Source organism: Glandiceps talaboti, chromosome 11 (assembly GCF_964340395.1).
Source record: "Glandiceps talaboti chromosome 11, keGlaTala1.1, whole genome shotgun sequence".
Taxonomy (NCBI): domain Eukaryota; kingdom Metazoa; phylum Hemichordata; class Enteropneusta; family Spengelidae; genus Glandiceps; species Glandiceps talaboti.
Genome location: NC_135559.1, coordinates 10,611,189 through 10,627,843, shown reverse-complemented (window position 1 = coordinate 10,627,843; position 16,655 = coordinate 10,611,189). Strand labels below are relative to the sequence as shown.

Here is a 16,655-nt window from a genome sequence, read left to right as displayed (position 1 = left end):
TTATAATAATGCTAAAACATAAATCTGATCATATAAAGAACATTAGAAGGATGTACACGGGGAACATTTTAACCGTTTAGATTTTCTACTAAATGATTGTCACAGAACGGCATTGAGATCAATTACATGTACACATTCTGTCGGTTATTTAGCAAGCAGGAAGCGAGAATCTTGCTAGTGGCGGTTTAGATACCATTCATGTTTTAAAATAGAGTAGTTTGGAATGTGTAATGGTCTTTTATTATATTAACAGTGGGCTCAGAAATTATAATAGGGATTCGTACCCCCTGTTACTTTGTATAGAAGGAACATGAATTGTGAAACGAAACTCTGCTACCATGCATATAAATAAAATTACTTATCCATTCTGAAGTAGACGTAATTGTCATAATTTTGTCCATCGCAGGTTATACTTTTTAGACGAGGGAAACGACTATCATTCTCTAAACCAGGTTACTGAAAGTGACCGCATACAAATTTGGACCATTGACGGAACGTCATCTGCCCCATGGGGTGTAGCCACGTATGCTGTAAGTACAGTCTTTTGATTGGTCCATTTTCTTCTTTTTTTCTATCTCCTAAAACTTAAATCAATAATCCAAGTCTTAAGGTTTGATTCAAAGTTGATTTGACTCAATCATAGATTGACGTTACATAATAATGATTAAGATATATAAAAAATGTAGGTTTCATATTTCCCGCTGTAAGTGTGGAAGTCGCGTTATTATCAAGAAGGTGTCGGCTATGAAAGTACAAACTTTCCTTTTTCTTGCTGTTACATTCATGGTGCGTTACAAAGATTGGATAGCCAGTCATTTCCAATAGCTAGCTGAACGGAATGCTGTCACTAAAACGAAATTCAATGATGAAAGTAGAATCTTTGGATTTTTTTTCTTGGGAATTGTGGTCAATAGAAGCCAACATTCAATAATCACCAATCTAGAATACACGAGCAACATAGATGTACAGCGGGTATATTATAGACATTTATGGATTATTACACTTTGTTATTTCGTACTACATAATGAACTTTCAATTGATGCTGGGTTCGTCTATCTTTATCTCACAGAATGAATTCTTTGCAACTGTTGTTGGAGACAATGTTCGTCAGCTTGTCATAAAGAGAACCAACGCACAACAACCAGTTATACATGACACTAGTGGATTACCGTATGGAATACAAATACATGTACAAGAGACAGTCACAGGTATGTACTAACAAAAACAGTGAGGAAAATGTTTATTCATATGAATGTTCCAAAATCACTACGTTAATATTCTAAAACTATATTGCATAGAATATGTCAAGTGAAAATAAACAATTGAATAAAGAAAGTACACTTCATACAGTATAATGTTTGGGTGTATGTCTCCGACGAAGACTTGTTTCTGGTTGATTAAAGTACTTAAATTTGATTAGATTCACGTGACATCCACGGAGAGTCAAATAATATCGTTTGGCATTTTCTGAATTATTTATATTTCAGATTCAATGAGGTGTAACCTCGGATGCGACCACCTCTGTGTGAAGAGTCTCAGCGGATCAACTAGTCACCAATGTCTTTGTAGTCATGGTTACCATCTAGCTGATGAAGGATCAACCACATGTGAAAAAGGTAACGTCATGATCCGAATGTCTTAGTTTTGTAGATATCAAAATTTTTATTGGTATTTCTTTCTAAATAATATCCATTAATGACATAGCTGCTGAAAAGAGAATAACTGAGTTATTAATTTATTATTGATTACTCAAGTGAAAATACTTACAATAAACTCCTATTAAACTATTCTAGAATCATGTTAATGTCGAAGCATATCGTGTGTTACAATTGTCTTCTGACATTGCTAGAACAGTTGGTTGCAAAGTAGGGACTTGCTCGATATTTTTTTCATACGTATAATAAATTACGTCATCGGATGTTTTATAAACTGAGTTATAACTATACCGGGGGTTGAGTTGTCAATTGCAAGTGATGGTTAGGTATGCTTCAAGAAGTAGAATACTAGGAGTAACTGTTATATGTGTTGCAAAATTACGTCCCAACCATATAAACTCAGCTTCTGTCCCTTTAACTTCGTACATTAGGGATAGATTGACATTACTAAATATTGCCCACTTAAAATGGGTTGTAAATCAATATGGTTGGAGTGATTAAAAACAATTACCAGAACATGATGGTTGTACGTTATAGCACTTCAATCAATTATACCAATGTGTTAAGGTAGTCAGTCTGCTTTTTATATCAAGTGTATTCTAAATAAGTTTAGACCTGCTTCTCTTGGGACAAATAGAAAATATTTTTAGATAAATCACAGAAAACATTAGAAAAAACACGTTTACATATAGTATGGCTAAGTCAGGAGACCTAGCACTCAGACTCCAACGGTTTACCGTGGTGCTTCATTCAGTATAGGTGGATGTATGCCATAAATTATTGGTGTATTGCTGGTGGGAAATGTCAATACAATAGTGTGATCAATGTTTTACATCACGATACGCCTTTCAACCATGTCACAGAAATGTCAATTTGGTACACTGTTGTCTTTATACTTTGTAATACAACGTAACATCTCAAACAAACACTTGAAAATTAATCATGCAACAACCTGTTGAGAGATAACAGTTGTTTTGTAATGACGCGTGACAGATGTATCATTTGTGCAAATCTCAACATGTTACGCCTGGGTTTGTACAAGGGGTTGATGTTTTAATTGGTTTCAAGGAACGGAGGGGTGGGAAAGATAGCAACAAAAACAGATGAGGACGAAGAGAAAGGGAGGGTAATAATTGTACAAGGGGAGAGAGAGAGAGAGAGAGAGAGAGAGAGAGAGAGAGAGAGAGAGAGAGAGAGAGAGAGAGAGAGAGAGAGAGAGAGAGAGAGAGAGAGAGAGAGAGAGAGAGAGAGAGAGAGAGAGAGAGAGAGAGAGAGAGAGAGAGAGAGAGAGAGAGAGAGAGAGAAGCAGACAGGCGGTAGAGATGATTACAAGTGCACATTTTTATTTCGTTTTCTCTGTTACAGACGATCTTGTAATTGACCCTCCTACATTACTAGTCAACAACGGCACCCACATCATTGGTCTTCCAGGCAATGTTATTGACCTTGAACCAAATGCGTATGACATTGATACAGTTCTTGCAGTAACAGGCGTGATAGATATTGACTTCAACTTTGACCAGAAAACTATATACTTCGCTGACGATGCCGGAATTCATAGTCTCCGATTAGATGGAGAAAGCCAACGGCAGACGATATTTTCCGGGGATGTGCAAATTGGTGGTTCGTAGTTAGACTGTCGACAGTCGCTCGCGCCTTTTTTTCCTACGTTTTATCTAAACTCCGGTCCGGCGCAACACTAGTATAATCGCAAACTGATTTCGAGGGCCGAATTGCGAAGGCCCAAGCTCGGGCCTTCGGCCCTCGATATCAGTTTGCGATTAGACTAGTGTTGCGCCGCCGGGATCGGAGTTTAGATAAAACGTAGGGGGAAAAAAGGCGCGAGCGACTGTCGACAGTCTAGTATTCTAATTTTACTCTACGCATTAGAATGACTAGCCCCATCTAGATGTAGGACGTCCTAGGTCAGATTGGCATTCCATCTAGGTTGCGAACATCATTTAATTCACCAGTGATTGTCTAAATCAACACATCACCATTGCAATCGAAAAAAAAGTTGTCACCTCATGTTTACGTCAACTCATTACTACTAACAGGAGTTGTGGGTGGTTAAACCACTTGCCTCTTACCACTGTGCGTGGTCGGGGTTCCAACCATTCTGGGTTTGCCACACTGTATAAGAAGAGTGTCGCTCAGTTTGACTCTACCGAACATCACAGGTTTTCCCCGGGTACTCCGGTTTCATCGTGTACTAACACTGAACCCTCCTCCTGCTAATGGGCAATACCTGTTGGAATGGTAAATAAGTAAATAAATAAATAAATAAATAGATAAATGAAAATAAATAAACAGTACAACATGAATTGACGAATTTAAAGCAATCCATTGAGCGACAGATCAATATCACATTATTCAGAGCTACACTGTATCTTAAGACGTGCTAAGAAGTTCAACATGATCCAAAGAGGTCAACACTTAACTTTCAACTTGAAGTGACTATTTTTTCGTACGCACATATACAGTGAAGTAAACAAAAGAGCATCTTATGTCGTCGGGGAAATAAGGAAAAAGAAAGAAATTACTTTTTAAATAGTCTCAAAGCTGATATGTGCTAGTAGATATTGTTATCCATAATTTGAACAGAGGTACAGTTAAAATGGGCACTCGCACTTTTAGAGCTTAAAGTATGTTCATTTCTGTATTTCTTCTGTGCTTGTAATTTCTACACAGGGATTGCAGTTGATTGGCATTCGTCAAATATATATTGGACAAACGAAAGAGATAAAACTATAATGGTGTCAACGCATGATGGCGCTTATTACAAGGAACTGAAACGGTTAGCAGAAACCAGTACGTTGTTTGGTATCGCAGTCGACCCGCAAGAAATGTAAGCAACACATTTATTTATCCCCGTCATTATTTTTCGAAAGACGTGCCTTCTGTTTTTAATATGTCTAACGTAAAGTGCCATTTGTGGTTTTTATAAAGCCAAGCCCGCCATCATTAGGATTAATGTCTGAAGGATAGGCATACGATTTCAGTTACTTTATACAGAACTTATTTTTACTCACAGATTAGTTTTAAATCTGTTTTACATTCTTTATAGGTTACTCTTTTATTGCATACGACAAAGTAGTGTGAAGGCTTCTAGTGCCTCTTCTGGTATGATTTATAAAGCGTTTCTGGATGGTACTGGTGAAGTTGAAATATTTACAGGTGGAATGAAACCTATAGCCACAGTGTTAGATTACAAGACAAAGAGGTTAGTGCTGGTTCATTTACATCAATTAGGGGGAGGGATCAGACTGAATGTTTACTTATTGTTGAATAATGTTATGCCCCTCTCTTCATTAGTTATCCTTATATGCAAATAATATTACCCCGATAAATTTGACCCCAAATCACGATGTTTGAAACTATATTCTGAATTAAGTATTTTAGCTTTGTATTTGGGAGTCTATTGAAATCAGCCATTATGTTCTATACTCACACCCACATATGGTTTACAAGTACCACATAGACACACACACCACTTACACACACATACATACATACACCACATAGACACATAGCACATATACATCCACCAGCCTTCATAAACACACAAACATACACACACAGACAGAAAGGTAGACAGACAGACAGACAGATAGATAGACAGACAGACAGACAGACAGACAGACAGACACAGCGAGAGACATCATGACACTCATTTTAACACCACATGGACACTTTTACTAGGAAGTATTCCATTTTAATACTGTAATTATATTTGTGAATATCGGGATGTATACATTTACTGTACAATGAAGGGATTTTTACGTTTGCAGGGTCTATTGGATTGACGACACTTCAAATGCAATAAAGTCTGTCGATTATGATGGCCAACATTTACAAACAATTCATGATGACGATGGGGGCGCTATTCTCAGTGATTTGACTATCTACCAGGTGAGACATGTTACACATTGACTTCGAATTCGCATAACCTCAGACCATTTCTGAGGCACATTATTACATAGCTCGATATATATGTATCGAGTCCGGATAATTATAGAATAAGTGTGATAGATACTAGAGCGTTGAGGGCGCTGATTCTAAGATTCTCGCAAACGATACACCGAGCCTTGCTTTATAATTTCTTATAACGTCACTGGTTAATATGCAGAACATTAATTGACGTGTTGTTATTATTGTTGTGTTGTTTTTGTTGTTGTTGTTGTTGTTGTTGTTGTTGTTGATGATGATGATGATGATGATGATGATGATGATGATGATGATGATGATGATGATGATGATGATGATGATGATGATGATGATGATGATGATGATGATATTGTTTGTGTTGTTTCTATATACCAAAAGTCTTATCTATTTTGGACTGACTCCGCAAGTGGTACAATCACGGCTACATCGTTGAGCCATGGTGACAGTACATCATCCACACAGTCGGTATCCGTCACAGGGACACCAACAAATGTCGTAATATATGACAAAACTAGACAGCCGATTGATTCATCAGGTATGCAATACCATCTTTATATTCTATATCATTGGTATCAATATAACCATTCAGTGGTAAAATCACACGTGAAAGTTTGATAGTAAGTCTATAGCTAGTTTTACATCATTCCAAAAGTTTATTAGGTGTTGCCCCTTTAATTTGAATCATCTATAGCTATTTCCGATTGAGAGTGTAGTCTCAAAAGAGCTGTAATCATATATAGGGCTGTTAAACCTGCACTAGCTGCAACTGGGACATTCTTTTTTTTTTTAAATACAGACATTGTATCTTTAATTAATGATTAATATTATCTGTAGGTAGTGTAGTGACAAGTTTAAACCTTGCGCGAAAGCTAGTTTTTGAATATATCACCATGTTAAAGGTTATCATTTTTCGATAGAAAACCACAACATATTCACTGAAAACGTGATGCAATACTGTTCACGGTGAACGATATTACGAGTTGGTTTATCTGTAGGTAGTGTAGTGACAAGTTTAAACCTTGCGCGAAAGCTAGTTTTTGAATATATCACCATGTTAAAGGTTATCATTTTTCGATAGAAAACCACAACATATTCACTGAAAACGTGATGCAATACTGTTCACGGTGAACGATATTACGAGTTGGTTATTGTACCTAACAAAACATTTTTTAATCAAGTTGCAGCTTTAAATTTGTGCCAAATTATTGGGTATACGAAATTTGAGCCTCTATGATCATGTCATCTGAATTCAGCAGAGTCCTAGCATAATTAGCTATGTTGGTATGGCAACAACATATACATTGTATGCTCACATGTTACCAAACAACTCTCTTCAATTGAATAGTTGATTTAAATAAAATAAAATTTGCAAAAGATACCGTGAAAATCTGACGTTGAAGGAATAAATGAAATACAGCGGTTTCTCAGAAGATACGACGTTTTAAAGAGTCCACGACTTAGTAGTTTCCTTTACATTTGATCTTTCTCTTGTTTGCGATTTGATATAAAATATTTTAATATAAATTCTGGTCAGGAACCTCAGGCTTCAAGGAGGTTATGTAATTTTTATCATGTATTAATCCGATGTTTCATTCGACCAAAACAGTTATAAATGATAACGAAAGCATTATTCTTGTTGTCTATCACAGCACCTTGCTATAACAATAACTGTAAAGGCCTTTGCCTAGCAACGTCATCAACGTCCACCTGTGTCCATGGCGATGGTCCCACCTTTCCACCTGTTGTCCCAACTACAACTGCGGCAACCATCACAAGTATTGCAACAACCAATAACACTCCAACGACTACTGTAAAACCGACAACAATCCTCACAACACGACTCACAACAACAGCATCAATGACGACAGAGAAGAAAACGTCACCGGGAACTACGCCGGGGCCATACACGAGTGACGACACAGAAACGGATGTGACGACATTGCCTAGTGTGACGTCACTGACATCCGATATAACAAGTGAGATAAAGAGAGACACAACCACTTCAAATGTGGAATCCATGACCACAACAGTGGTTACTACGACAGCGACCGCAATTGAATCATCCACAATAGCACCTACCACTTCTGCAACTACAACAGAACCGACAACATCTACAACAACAACAACAACAACAACAACAACAACAACAACAACACTACCAACAACAACAGCAGCACCAGCAACAATACCACTAACAACAGCATCAATCACAACTGCAACAACAAAAGAACCAACCACAACTGAAACAACGACAGAAACAACAACAACAGCACCACCACCAACAACAGCTGAAACAACAAAAGTGCCAGCAATGTCAACATCAGCGGCACCAACCACTATAGCACCAACCACTGCTTCAATTACAATAGAACCAACCACTACTGCATCTACAATAGCACCTATGACCACTACTGCAACAACAATTGCACCATCCACTAAAGCAACAACAAAAGTACCACCACCAACAACAACGGCAACAACTACTCCTGCACCAACAACATCTGTAACAACATTGCAACCATCGACATTTATAACAACAGTGACAACATCAAAAACACCAACCACTCCAATTCCACTAGAAGTCACAACTGCTGGCATTCAACCTGATAAAGGTATGTTGTCATAGAACTTGTATTTCTATATCTGAATACTACAAGGAATAGGCAGTGAGTTGTATTTTAATATTCAAATGTAGCCTAAGTTTTAGTGCATAATGAGTATATTCCAAATCAATAAAACAGATCACTGACTCATGATCAGCTTAACCTCATTCATTTGAGATCTTTTCTGCTGTTGGCCAATTTTTTTGAATGATTGATTTCTTGAGCACAAAATAAAGTACATTTTTTGTTGTTATTTCCAATCGTCATAATAAGTTGATGACCACCTATGGCATTACGTGTAATGTGCACAGATGCTAACTTCTCAGCTCAAATTCAACATCAAACACCATCCTATAATAGCCTCGTTTTCATCATAACGTGATTTCCAGTTCCGCTACCAATTGCATTAGGTCTGATGATCGCACTATGCGTGAAACTCCGAGTTACAACCACGTAAGAGTTCCAGAACTATCAAAACTATATATATATATATATATATATATATATATATATATATATATATATATATATATATATATATATATATATATTTGTAACTATTACGCTCTGCCAATGCGGTATAGAGCACTGTCTTAGCAGATTGATACTCACCGAGTTATATATATATATATATATATATATATATATATATATATATATATATATATATATATATATATATATATATTATAATAATATATATTGAGGAGTTATACATTGGTGGGAAAATATTTGGTAGTAAACAGTACATGACAAGGAAAAACTACATCAATGTTCATATTTCAGACTTGGAACCACCCAGAGTTGAAAATTGTGACCAGCCAATAACTGTAGAAACTACCAGTTTACCGGTAAAGCTAGCCTCCATTCATAGTCCAGTATTCGTTGACAACATCGACGGTGACATTGATAAGGTTGCAAAGCCAGAATCAATAAAGACATGGGGAAAATCTGACGTCGAATTTGAAGGGTGTGACTCGTCGGGAAATTGTGCAGAATGCAAAACTGCAGTAGAAGTCGTTGGTGAGTTCATGACCCCCCCCCCCCCCATAACCTTTGACCAATGCCAATTGAAGTTTGGCGGATGGAAAAGCTATGACACTATTGTCGTATGACGACATTCATGTCCAGGCAACAGTTCAAAAATGAACTAAGAAATTATATTTTAAATTCTACACACCAACCTTAATTTATACTCTTTGGCGTTTTTACAACATTTCTGGTTTTTGCTTTATTTCTTCTCGTATGTGTGTATGCGTATGTATGTATGTATGTGCGTGCGTGTGTGTGTATGAGTGTGCGTGAATGCGTGCTGTGTTTATTTTTGACTTAATTTTCTTCGTTGCGTCCATTTATGAATTTGAATTAATCTAAAATTTAATGTACGGGCCATGGACACGACTAGTTCTGCTGAACTATTTTCATGGTCCCCATTAGATAACACATGTATATTTCCTTTTGTCCAATTTTTTTGAAAGTGTAATGTATTATTTATTTATTTATTTCTTGTTTTGTTTTTGTTATCTGATGAAATAAATTTCAATTCAATTCAATCAGAATACATAGTTTCAACGTTTGTTATTGATCGGAAATTGAAATGTATATTTACAGTTATGTTGCTTGTTGTAATAGTAATAATTATAGCTGCGAGGATGAACACCATAATGATTTAGTCATGTATACAGCCTCTACAAAGTTTGAGGAGAAGATGGTCCAAACATCTGAATGTTATACGCTTTTTGACATATTGAACAGTATATATCAAAGATCAGTTTGTCACGAAGGCGTACTTCCATCGTGGTGCACATGGTTACATGGTTAAGTAAAAAGTTACTACTAGAGTCCGTCGTGCATCCGCTATCTTTGACGCATTGTAATTACATTTTGTAACTTGATTTTCAAATGATGTATTTTAAAGTAAATATTCATAGACACGGATTCGGATTCAATTTACTTCTCAACAAACCTAACATCAATTACAATATTTGCATACTTGGATGCTTTTTTTGGCAAAACGTTCTTATTATAACCATCTCCGCATTTCTAGCTCCTAGATGTGAAGATTTAACGCCACCAACAGATGGTGATCTCCAATGTACACTTGAATCTGATGATACTGGTACCATGCGCATTTGTACAGTTCAATGCAGTGATGGTTATGTGATGGCAGAAGGCTTGCCTACATCATGGACATGTTACACGGACACTGGGGATGGAAAATGGTTGCCTGGCAACACGGTGCCTTCGTGTCAAAGTAAGTCTTCAAGGCTATACAACTAAACGGTTCAAGTGTGTGTGTTTTTGTATTTTAGCTTTGAAACTAAAAGATAAATTCTAGATCTGCTTCGGGCTATATATTTGAATCATATCGCATTACTGGGTGCATCTCAGAGTGAACATTTAAGCAACATTACAAAGTAGCTATAGAAGAAACTGTCTGGAGAACTCTTTTTATTCATGACCTCTATGTTCATAAGTGCAGACGATAAAGGTCACAGCCTCGCTTTAAACAAATGACGTCATGACACTTTTTTTCGTACACGCAATCCTTAAGATTGAAACTCATTACCTATTAAGTATTGATGATAATTGATAGAGGAACTGCGTTTTATATAATAACTCCATTTTCAGACTTCAGTGCATTTCAAGTTCATGGGTCAATTCTTCTCGTACGTAATGACGAAACATGTTTTTATTTATAGAACATAATCTTTCGCGGAAAACTAAAAAGAAAAAAAGAAACTTAGGGAGACTGAGAAATGCTGGATTTTGACCCAAACCCCTTAAGAAGATAATGAAAATTTTATACCCCCATTTCTTAATTTCAGAAACGATTACACAACAAGCGACATTTACAGGTTCCTTTCCACTGAAGGGACAAGATATCGGTACTGCAGACACAGCATCGCTGCAAGAAGCCTTTGGAAAGGTTCTGATAAGTAAACTCAAGGCGTGCACCGATAGCTCGTACATGTGCACAGTAAAATATCACGACGCAAGAAAACGAAGAGACACTGCCACTCCAAACGATGTGGCTTCAGTCAGAATGAAAAGAGACCTGGATACAGTTGTTTTGAATCTTACACTGACTGCGGAACTGTAAGTGCATTACAGCGAATTTCACAATACCGTTCAGCTTTTATGTTTGATACTACCACATAGAAACCAATAAGAAACTGGACATGGTACACTTCAAGATAGCAAGATTGAATGAGTACAGTTTCTTGCTACATTTCGTATATTGAAATGAATTGTACAACACATGCCTAACACAGAAATCACATGAAAACCTCAAAGGACATTGTATGCGCCCTTCATCGGGTGTTTGATCTAAAGTAAAACATTGGCGCCCGAATGTCTGCATTGCGTTGCAATACATTTAAATAGTATATTTCATTTAGACTAAATGTAACAACAGAAAAGATGAACAGTATTGTGAAATTCACTGTACATCGGTTAACCTTATTTTTTTTTGGTGGTTGCTTTTGTTCCATTTTAAAAATATGTTCATTCTTTTCCTACTACTAGAACATCATCTTGTCTGGGTATAGCTGTCATTGGGAATTCGAAAGACATTATGTAACAATCTTTGGGGACTCATAATCTTGAAAAAAACAAGAACATTGTTACATACTAGCTAAGTGTGACCTCAATGAAACCTGATTCGACAAGAATATACCACTGTGACACATTGAACAACGACATTGATAGTTTCGAATATTTGTTTTGTTAATAACTTAACATACATAATGGCGTAATTGTCATAGACTTTTTCTTTCAATTTGTCAATTTGAAATATTTAAAATCTTTCATTCCCTACATTCATGCTAGAAATGGAACCATTGATTCTGGTAATGCATCTCTTGAGAACGACGTCAGTACTCTCGGAGAAAATCTACAAGATTCAGTAGACGAATTTGTTTCCGCCAATGTCACGGAATTTGCTGTTCCTGGTTATAATCTCGAACTGGACGGAGCAGATGTTGTAGTTACCGGCGTTTTACTTGTCTGTCCTCCAGGCAAGATCTCTAGCGGAGATGGTGTTTGTGGTAAGATGGTGATTATTAATGATCAGTGGTTGCAACACTATTATTCTAACTTAAGGTGAAAACCTAACATGGCCCATCAGATTCTTTAATTATAATAAACACAATGTTTATTCTAGTTGCCAGAGACAAAGTACGACGAACTCGTATTCTTGGTGAATAAACGTCAAAATACTACGCTTTCAAAAGCATATTAATTGTGATCATAAGTTGTATTCATTGTGATGTAAATCTTAAATTCAAACTCTCAGAAGGGTTCATTCATGCCGCGAAACTGATTGGTAGAGAGAAGGGTTTTGGCGGCTTAATTAGGATAATCACAAAAACTCATCAATTCTCTGATATCTGTAGCTACGTGTCCAAAGGGAACCATGGTTGCTGCTGAGACTGACTCGTGCCAGCTTTGTGAAGTGGGAACGTATCAGAATGAAGATGCCCAACCGACGTGTGACCTTTGCCCGCAAGGATACACAACACTGGGCTCAGGAAGTAACGATATAACTCTCTGCCTGGGTGAGTCTCAACTTTCAATTGCATAATGGTGATTTGATTCATATAATATATTAAATTCTATGTATAATTCTCTGCTGCAAACAGTGCATTTAGCACAGTGACTGTTCCTTGGGGATGTATATATATATATATATATATATATATATATATATATATATATATATATATATATATATATATATATATATATATATATATATATATATATATATATATATATATATATATCATATATATATAGTAGTATAGGATATACATGTATAGGGTACATTATGCGTATTTATAAGCACTTATTAATTTAACAGAATTATGTGGACCAGGATTCCAGTCCTTCTATGGCATTGAACCATGCTCCCCTTGTCCCATCGGATACTTTAAATCTAATAGTTCCACAGAATGGTGCAGCTCTTGTCCTGCTGGTCACAGTACAGAGTCAGAAGGAGAGATGTCTGTTGGAAACTGCATTATTTTAGGTATGCATCCTCGTATGTTACAAACAATTATATCAAACCAGTTCAAAGGTGAAAATTTGGACGTGATCTGTCAACTGAATTGCAATACATTTAGTTCATTTTTTCAGTGGACATTGTTATCTTTGTGTTCAATGATGTCTCAAGACTGCGACAAACTATTGACGTTAAGGGCTGCTAGAAATCGTCAGCGGCCATCTTGGAGATGGAATCCAGAAGCCGCACTCATTATAATATATTTGCATACTCATTTAAATAATACTAGAATATGCAAATACGCAACCCGTATAGAAGAGTACTGTGCACACCAGATGTCAACATATAACTGCTTTGAAATGCTGGTTTAAATGAAAGACATAGCATAATTATGTTGTTGCGACTATGTGAATTGATGTTTTAGGTGCACTAATTTAAAAGAAATTTCTTCTTCTCCAGTCATCCTAGCAATATTCCATGTTATACAGTCCTCGTTACCCGAAAGGTCTACTGCTTGCTGTCATAAGAGCAACTTATTACCGGAGGCCTTACCTAAAACTTCCTGATTCTTTGACGAAGTTCGTAGTCTTATATTTTCAAATCACCATGTCAAACACAAAACGAATATCTGCAATAATTTATGTCTAATAATTATAATATGAATAATAATAAGTTTTTCATACTACTCTAGGAGAAGAGTTGGTAACTGGAAAGAGTGGATTTGCATTACCTATTTTGATATTAGTTATTGTACTTGGGGTAATTGCATTCATCGTTGTCGCTGTGTCTGTGGCACTGTTTGGACTATATCGATGCAGGTTAGTATTGTCTCTTATATTTGAAACAATGGTGATATTAAGCAGAACATAATTTATATTATCTTAGTGGTCATTTACGTTCGTTTTAATATTTGACATTTTTTAAGGCTTTTATAACAAGTCTCAGTCTATAATTTTAATGACCATTCACTATCCTTTTAACATTTGACATTTTAAGGGTGTTAACGGTATACTTGTTTTTGTAGCATTCACCTTATTTACGTTTTTGTATTTTATGTGCAGCGCTTTTGAATATTTTAAATAGAAAAGGCGCTTTAGAAAATAAATAAACTTAAACATAGATTGGCAAGAATTACAAGTGTAGTCTGCAATATACAAAAAGTAGAAAACTTCCGCTGTAGTTAGTAACAAGGATGAGCACTGTATAATTTATTCATGCATTGCAGAAGATGTTTACATGTTTTCTGATTCCAGGGTCTCTAGATTGGTTCGTTTTTATTGGACACCTCTTTTCAAATTTCATGTGAAGTAACGACATTATTTTAGGAATATTTCATACCAGCATCAAATATACATCCTGTCGAGCATGTTGAAATCACCGACGGCAGAATGTACCGCATGAAGTTGGTATTATGCATAAATTATAACACATATTTCTGATTTAATACTGCAAGCATTATGCAAATGATCTTACACAATCTTGACAACTATTTAAATGTTTTTTATATTTCTATAAACATGGCTAATTTATTGGTTACTAAAAATATTGGTAAAGATTTTAAAAAAAAAACAATCATAAAATTAAGAATTATTTATTTCACCTTTCAGACGGAGAAAAGCCGAGCAAGATATTGATGCGGCACACGAAAATGAACAAATACTTGACCACGTGATGAACTTGAAAATTGAATATGCAAATTCGCCACCTATACGGAGTGGTATGAACAGGGGAAGTACGCTATATGATACTGTTAACAGTATGTCAGATATTCAACTGAATGACCCAGCGTTGAAAAACGATTTACGGCAGGTCCGTTTTAGGGATGCACCTTCTATCATATCGTCGGTGACGACGGAAGTTTATTTCAAACCATCCGACGAACCAATTGAGGAAGAGGAGTTAGAAGTTTGCAACGAATCAGACGAGGTGGGCAGCTTCGTGGAATACGATGTCCCCGCTGTTAAATTCTCCACGGCAGGTCCGCGAGTAGACAATAAAAGGCGTGCAAAGGACACGCGATTCAAATATCCTTCAGAATCACACCCTTTGAAATATAAAGTCGTTAAAAGACACATTGCACCTCGTATAAAAGCTGCACATCTCAACCTCAGGCAGGAAGCATTAGAGCAGTCAAGTGGTCGAGGACCGAGTACTACCGAACAAAGACCGAGTGGTAACGAAGTTATGCTTGATGCGTTACTGAAATCGTCTTTTAGAGAAAGAAAACATTCAAATAGAGTGGTGTATCCACCAGTCGACTATGACGAATATTATTTAGACAATATCTTTTCTAATCCGTCCGTACAGCATGACCCCGATTTGGGTGAAAGTGAAATGCAGGAAATTAACCAATCAAATTGGACTCAAAACTATCAACTGCGCACGCTCACACCTGGAGGAATTCTCAATCACGCACCTGAACATAGTGACTACCAGTTTGGTCGGCAACTTTTTGAAGATCTTGCTAAGTCGTATGCAGAAGACGAGCAAGATCAGCACGTGTAGATTTCAAGCTGTTGATAAATTTACATGCGAAAACAATTAATTTTCCAGATGGATATGAAAAGTTCTTACTTTCAAAATTGACAGTTCAATTATACAATATAAACCAATCAAATTAACTGTGTCAGTACCAAGTGTTGTCATTCGTTACTATAACGATTTTTACAAATAATTTTGTTTTTAATACAAATTTGATATTATGAAAATTAGTATACCGTAGAAATGTTTCATTTGATGACTATGTTATTGATTTGGACAATAACGTAAAGTGCATGCATGTACAGGAGTAATGAAGCTGCCTTATTGTTAAGCCCATGGGGATATGATGTTGTTGACTCATCAATTACAGTTCGACTGTAGAATAATACTGACAGAGACAGTGCCCACAACCCCGTATTGAAATGTGAAACATGCTTCTGAACAATACATATGAACTTGATGATTTTAATGACTTCAACAGATAATCAACATGGCAATTATTTCCTTTACTTGTGCATCTCCACTCTGCACGGCATCTCTATCAATGTTTCTTTTGCATTTGAAGTTGTTATGTGTGTATGTAAAACAAACACCGTGTCTCATGAGGGAATTAAACACCAAGGCACCTCCATTTCTCGCGTTAATGTGATGAGAGATTTGGAGGGGCACAAGCTACGTTTGCCCACATTATAGGACATACTGTTTGCATATTTAAAGGGTACTCGTAGTATGCTACTTACTGGAGCATGCGTAATCATCATTTTTATTATAAACTGAACTCAAACCTGGTATTTGGTTATAAGTTATTAATGATTTAATGACGTAATTTAATATAAGTGTAAAAGAATGTCGAGGAAATCCCTAAAATCCCTACTATGCAATCAACTGTCCTAACAATGCCAGAAGACATGTACAGCGTAATGTTAAATGAAAAATAGACAGATACACACGATATAACAATTA

The 16,655-nt window shown here is 36.3% G+C and overlaps 1 protein-coding gene across 1 annotated transcript in view; it reads left to right on the top strand.

The window, feature by feature from the left end:
- Positions 1–16,655, top strand: part of LOC144442328 (uncharacterized) — an 18,019-nt gene extending 1,364 nt beyond the window's left edge. Inside the window, exons 3-19 of the mRNA XM_078131638.1 lie at positions 407–530; positions 1,070–1,208; positions 1,488–1,616; positions 3,021–3,278; positions 4,347–4,503; positions 4,723–4,878; positions 5,447–5,567; positions 5,982–6,138; positions 7,253–8,215; positions 8,993–9,229; positions 10,254–10,460; positions 11,035–11,305; positions 12,038–12,255; positions 12,604–12,765; positions 13,071–13,238; positions 13,903–14,029; positions 14,819–16,655. Of these exons, the coding sequence (XP_077987764.1) occupies positions 407–530; positions 1,070–1,208; positions 1,488–1,616; positions 3,021–3,278; positions 4,347–4,503; positions 4,723–4,878; positions 5,447–5,567; positions 5,982–6,138; positions 7,253–8,215; positions 8,993–9,229; positions 10,254–10,460; positions 11,035–11,305; positions 12,038–12,255; positions 12,604–12,765; positions 13,071–13,238; positions 13,903–14,029; positions 14,819–15,716 (4,492 nt within the window). The 3' untranslated portion in view covers positions 15,717–16,655. The remainder of the gene's footprint in view (positions 1–406; positions 531–1,069; positions 1,209–1,487; positions 1,617–3,020; positions 3,279–4,346; positions 4,504–4,722; positions 4,879–5,446; positions 5,568–5,981; positions 6,139–7,252; positions 8,216–8,992; positions 9,230–10,253; positions 10,461–11,034; positions 11,306–12,037; positions 12,256–12,603; positions 12,766–13,070; positions 13,239–13,902; positions 14,030–14,818) is intronic.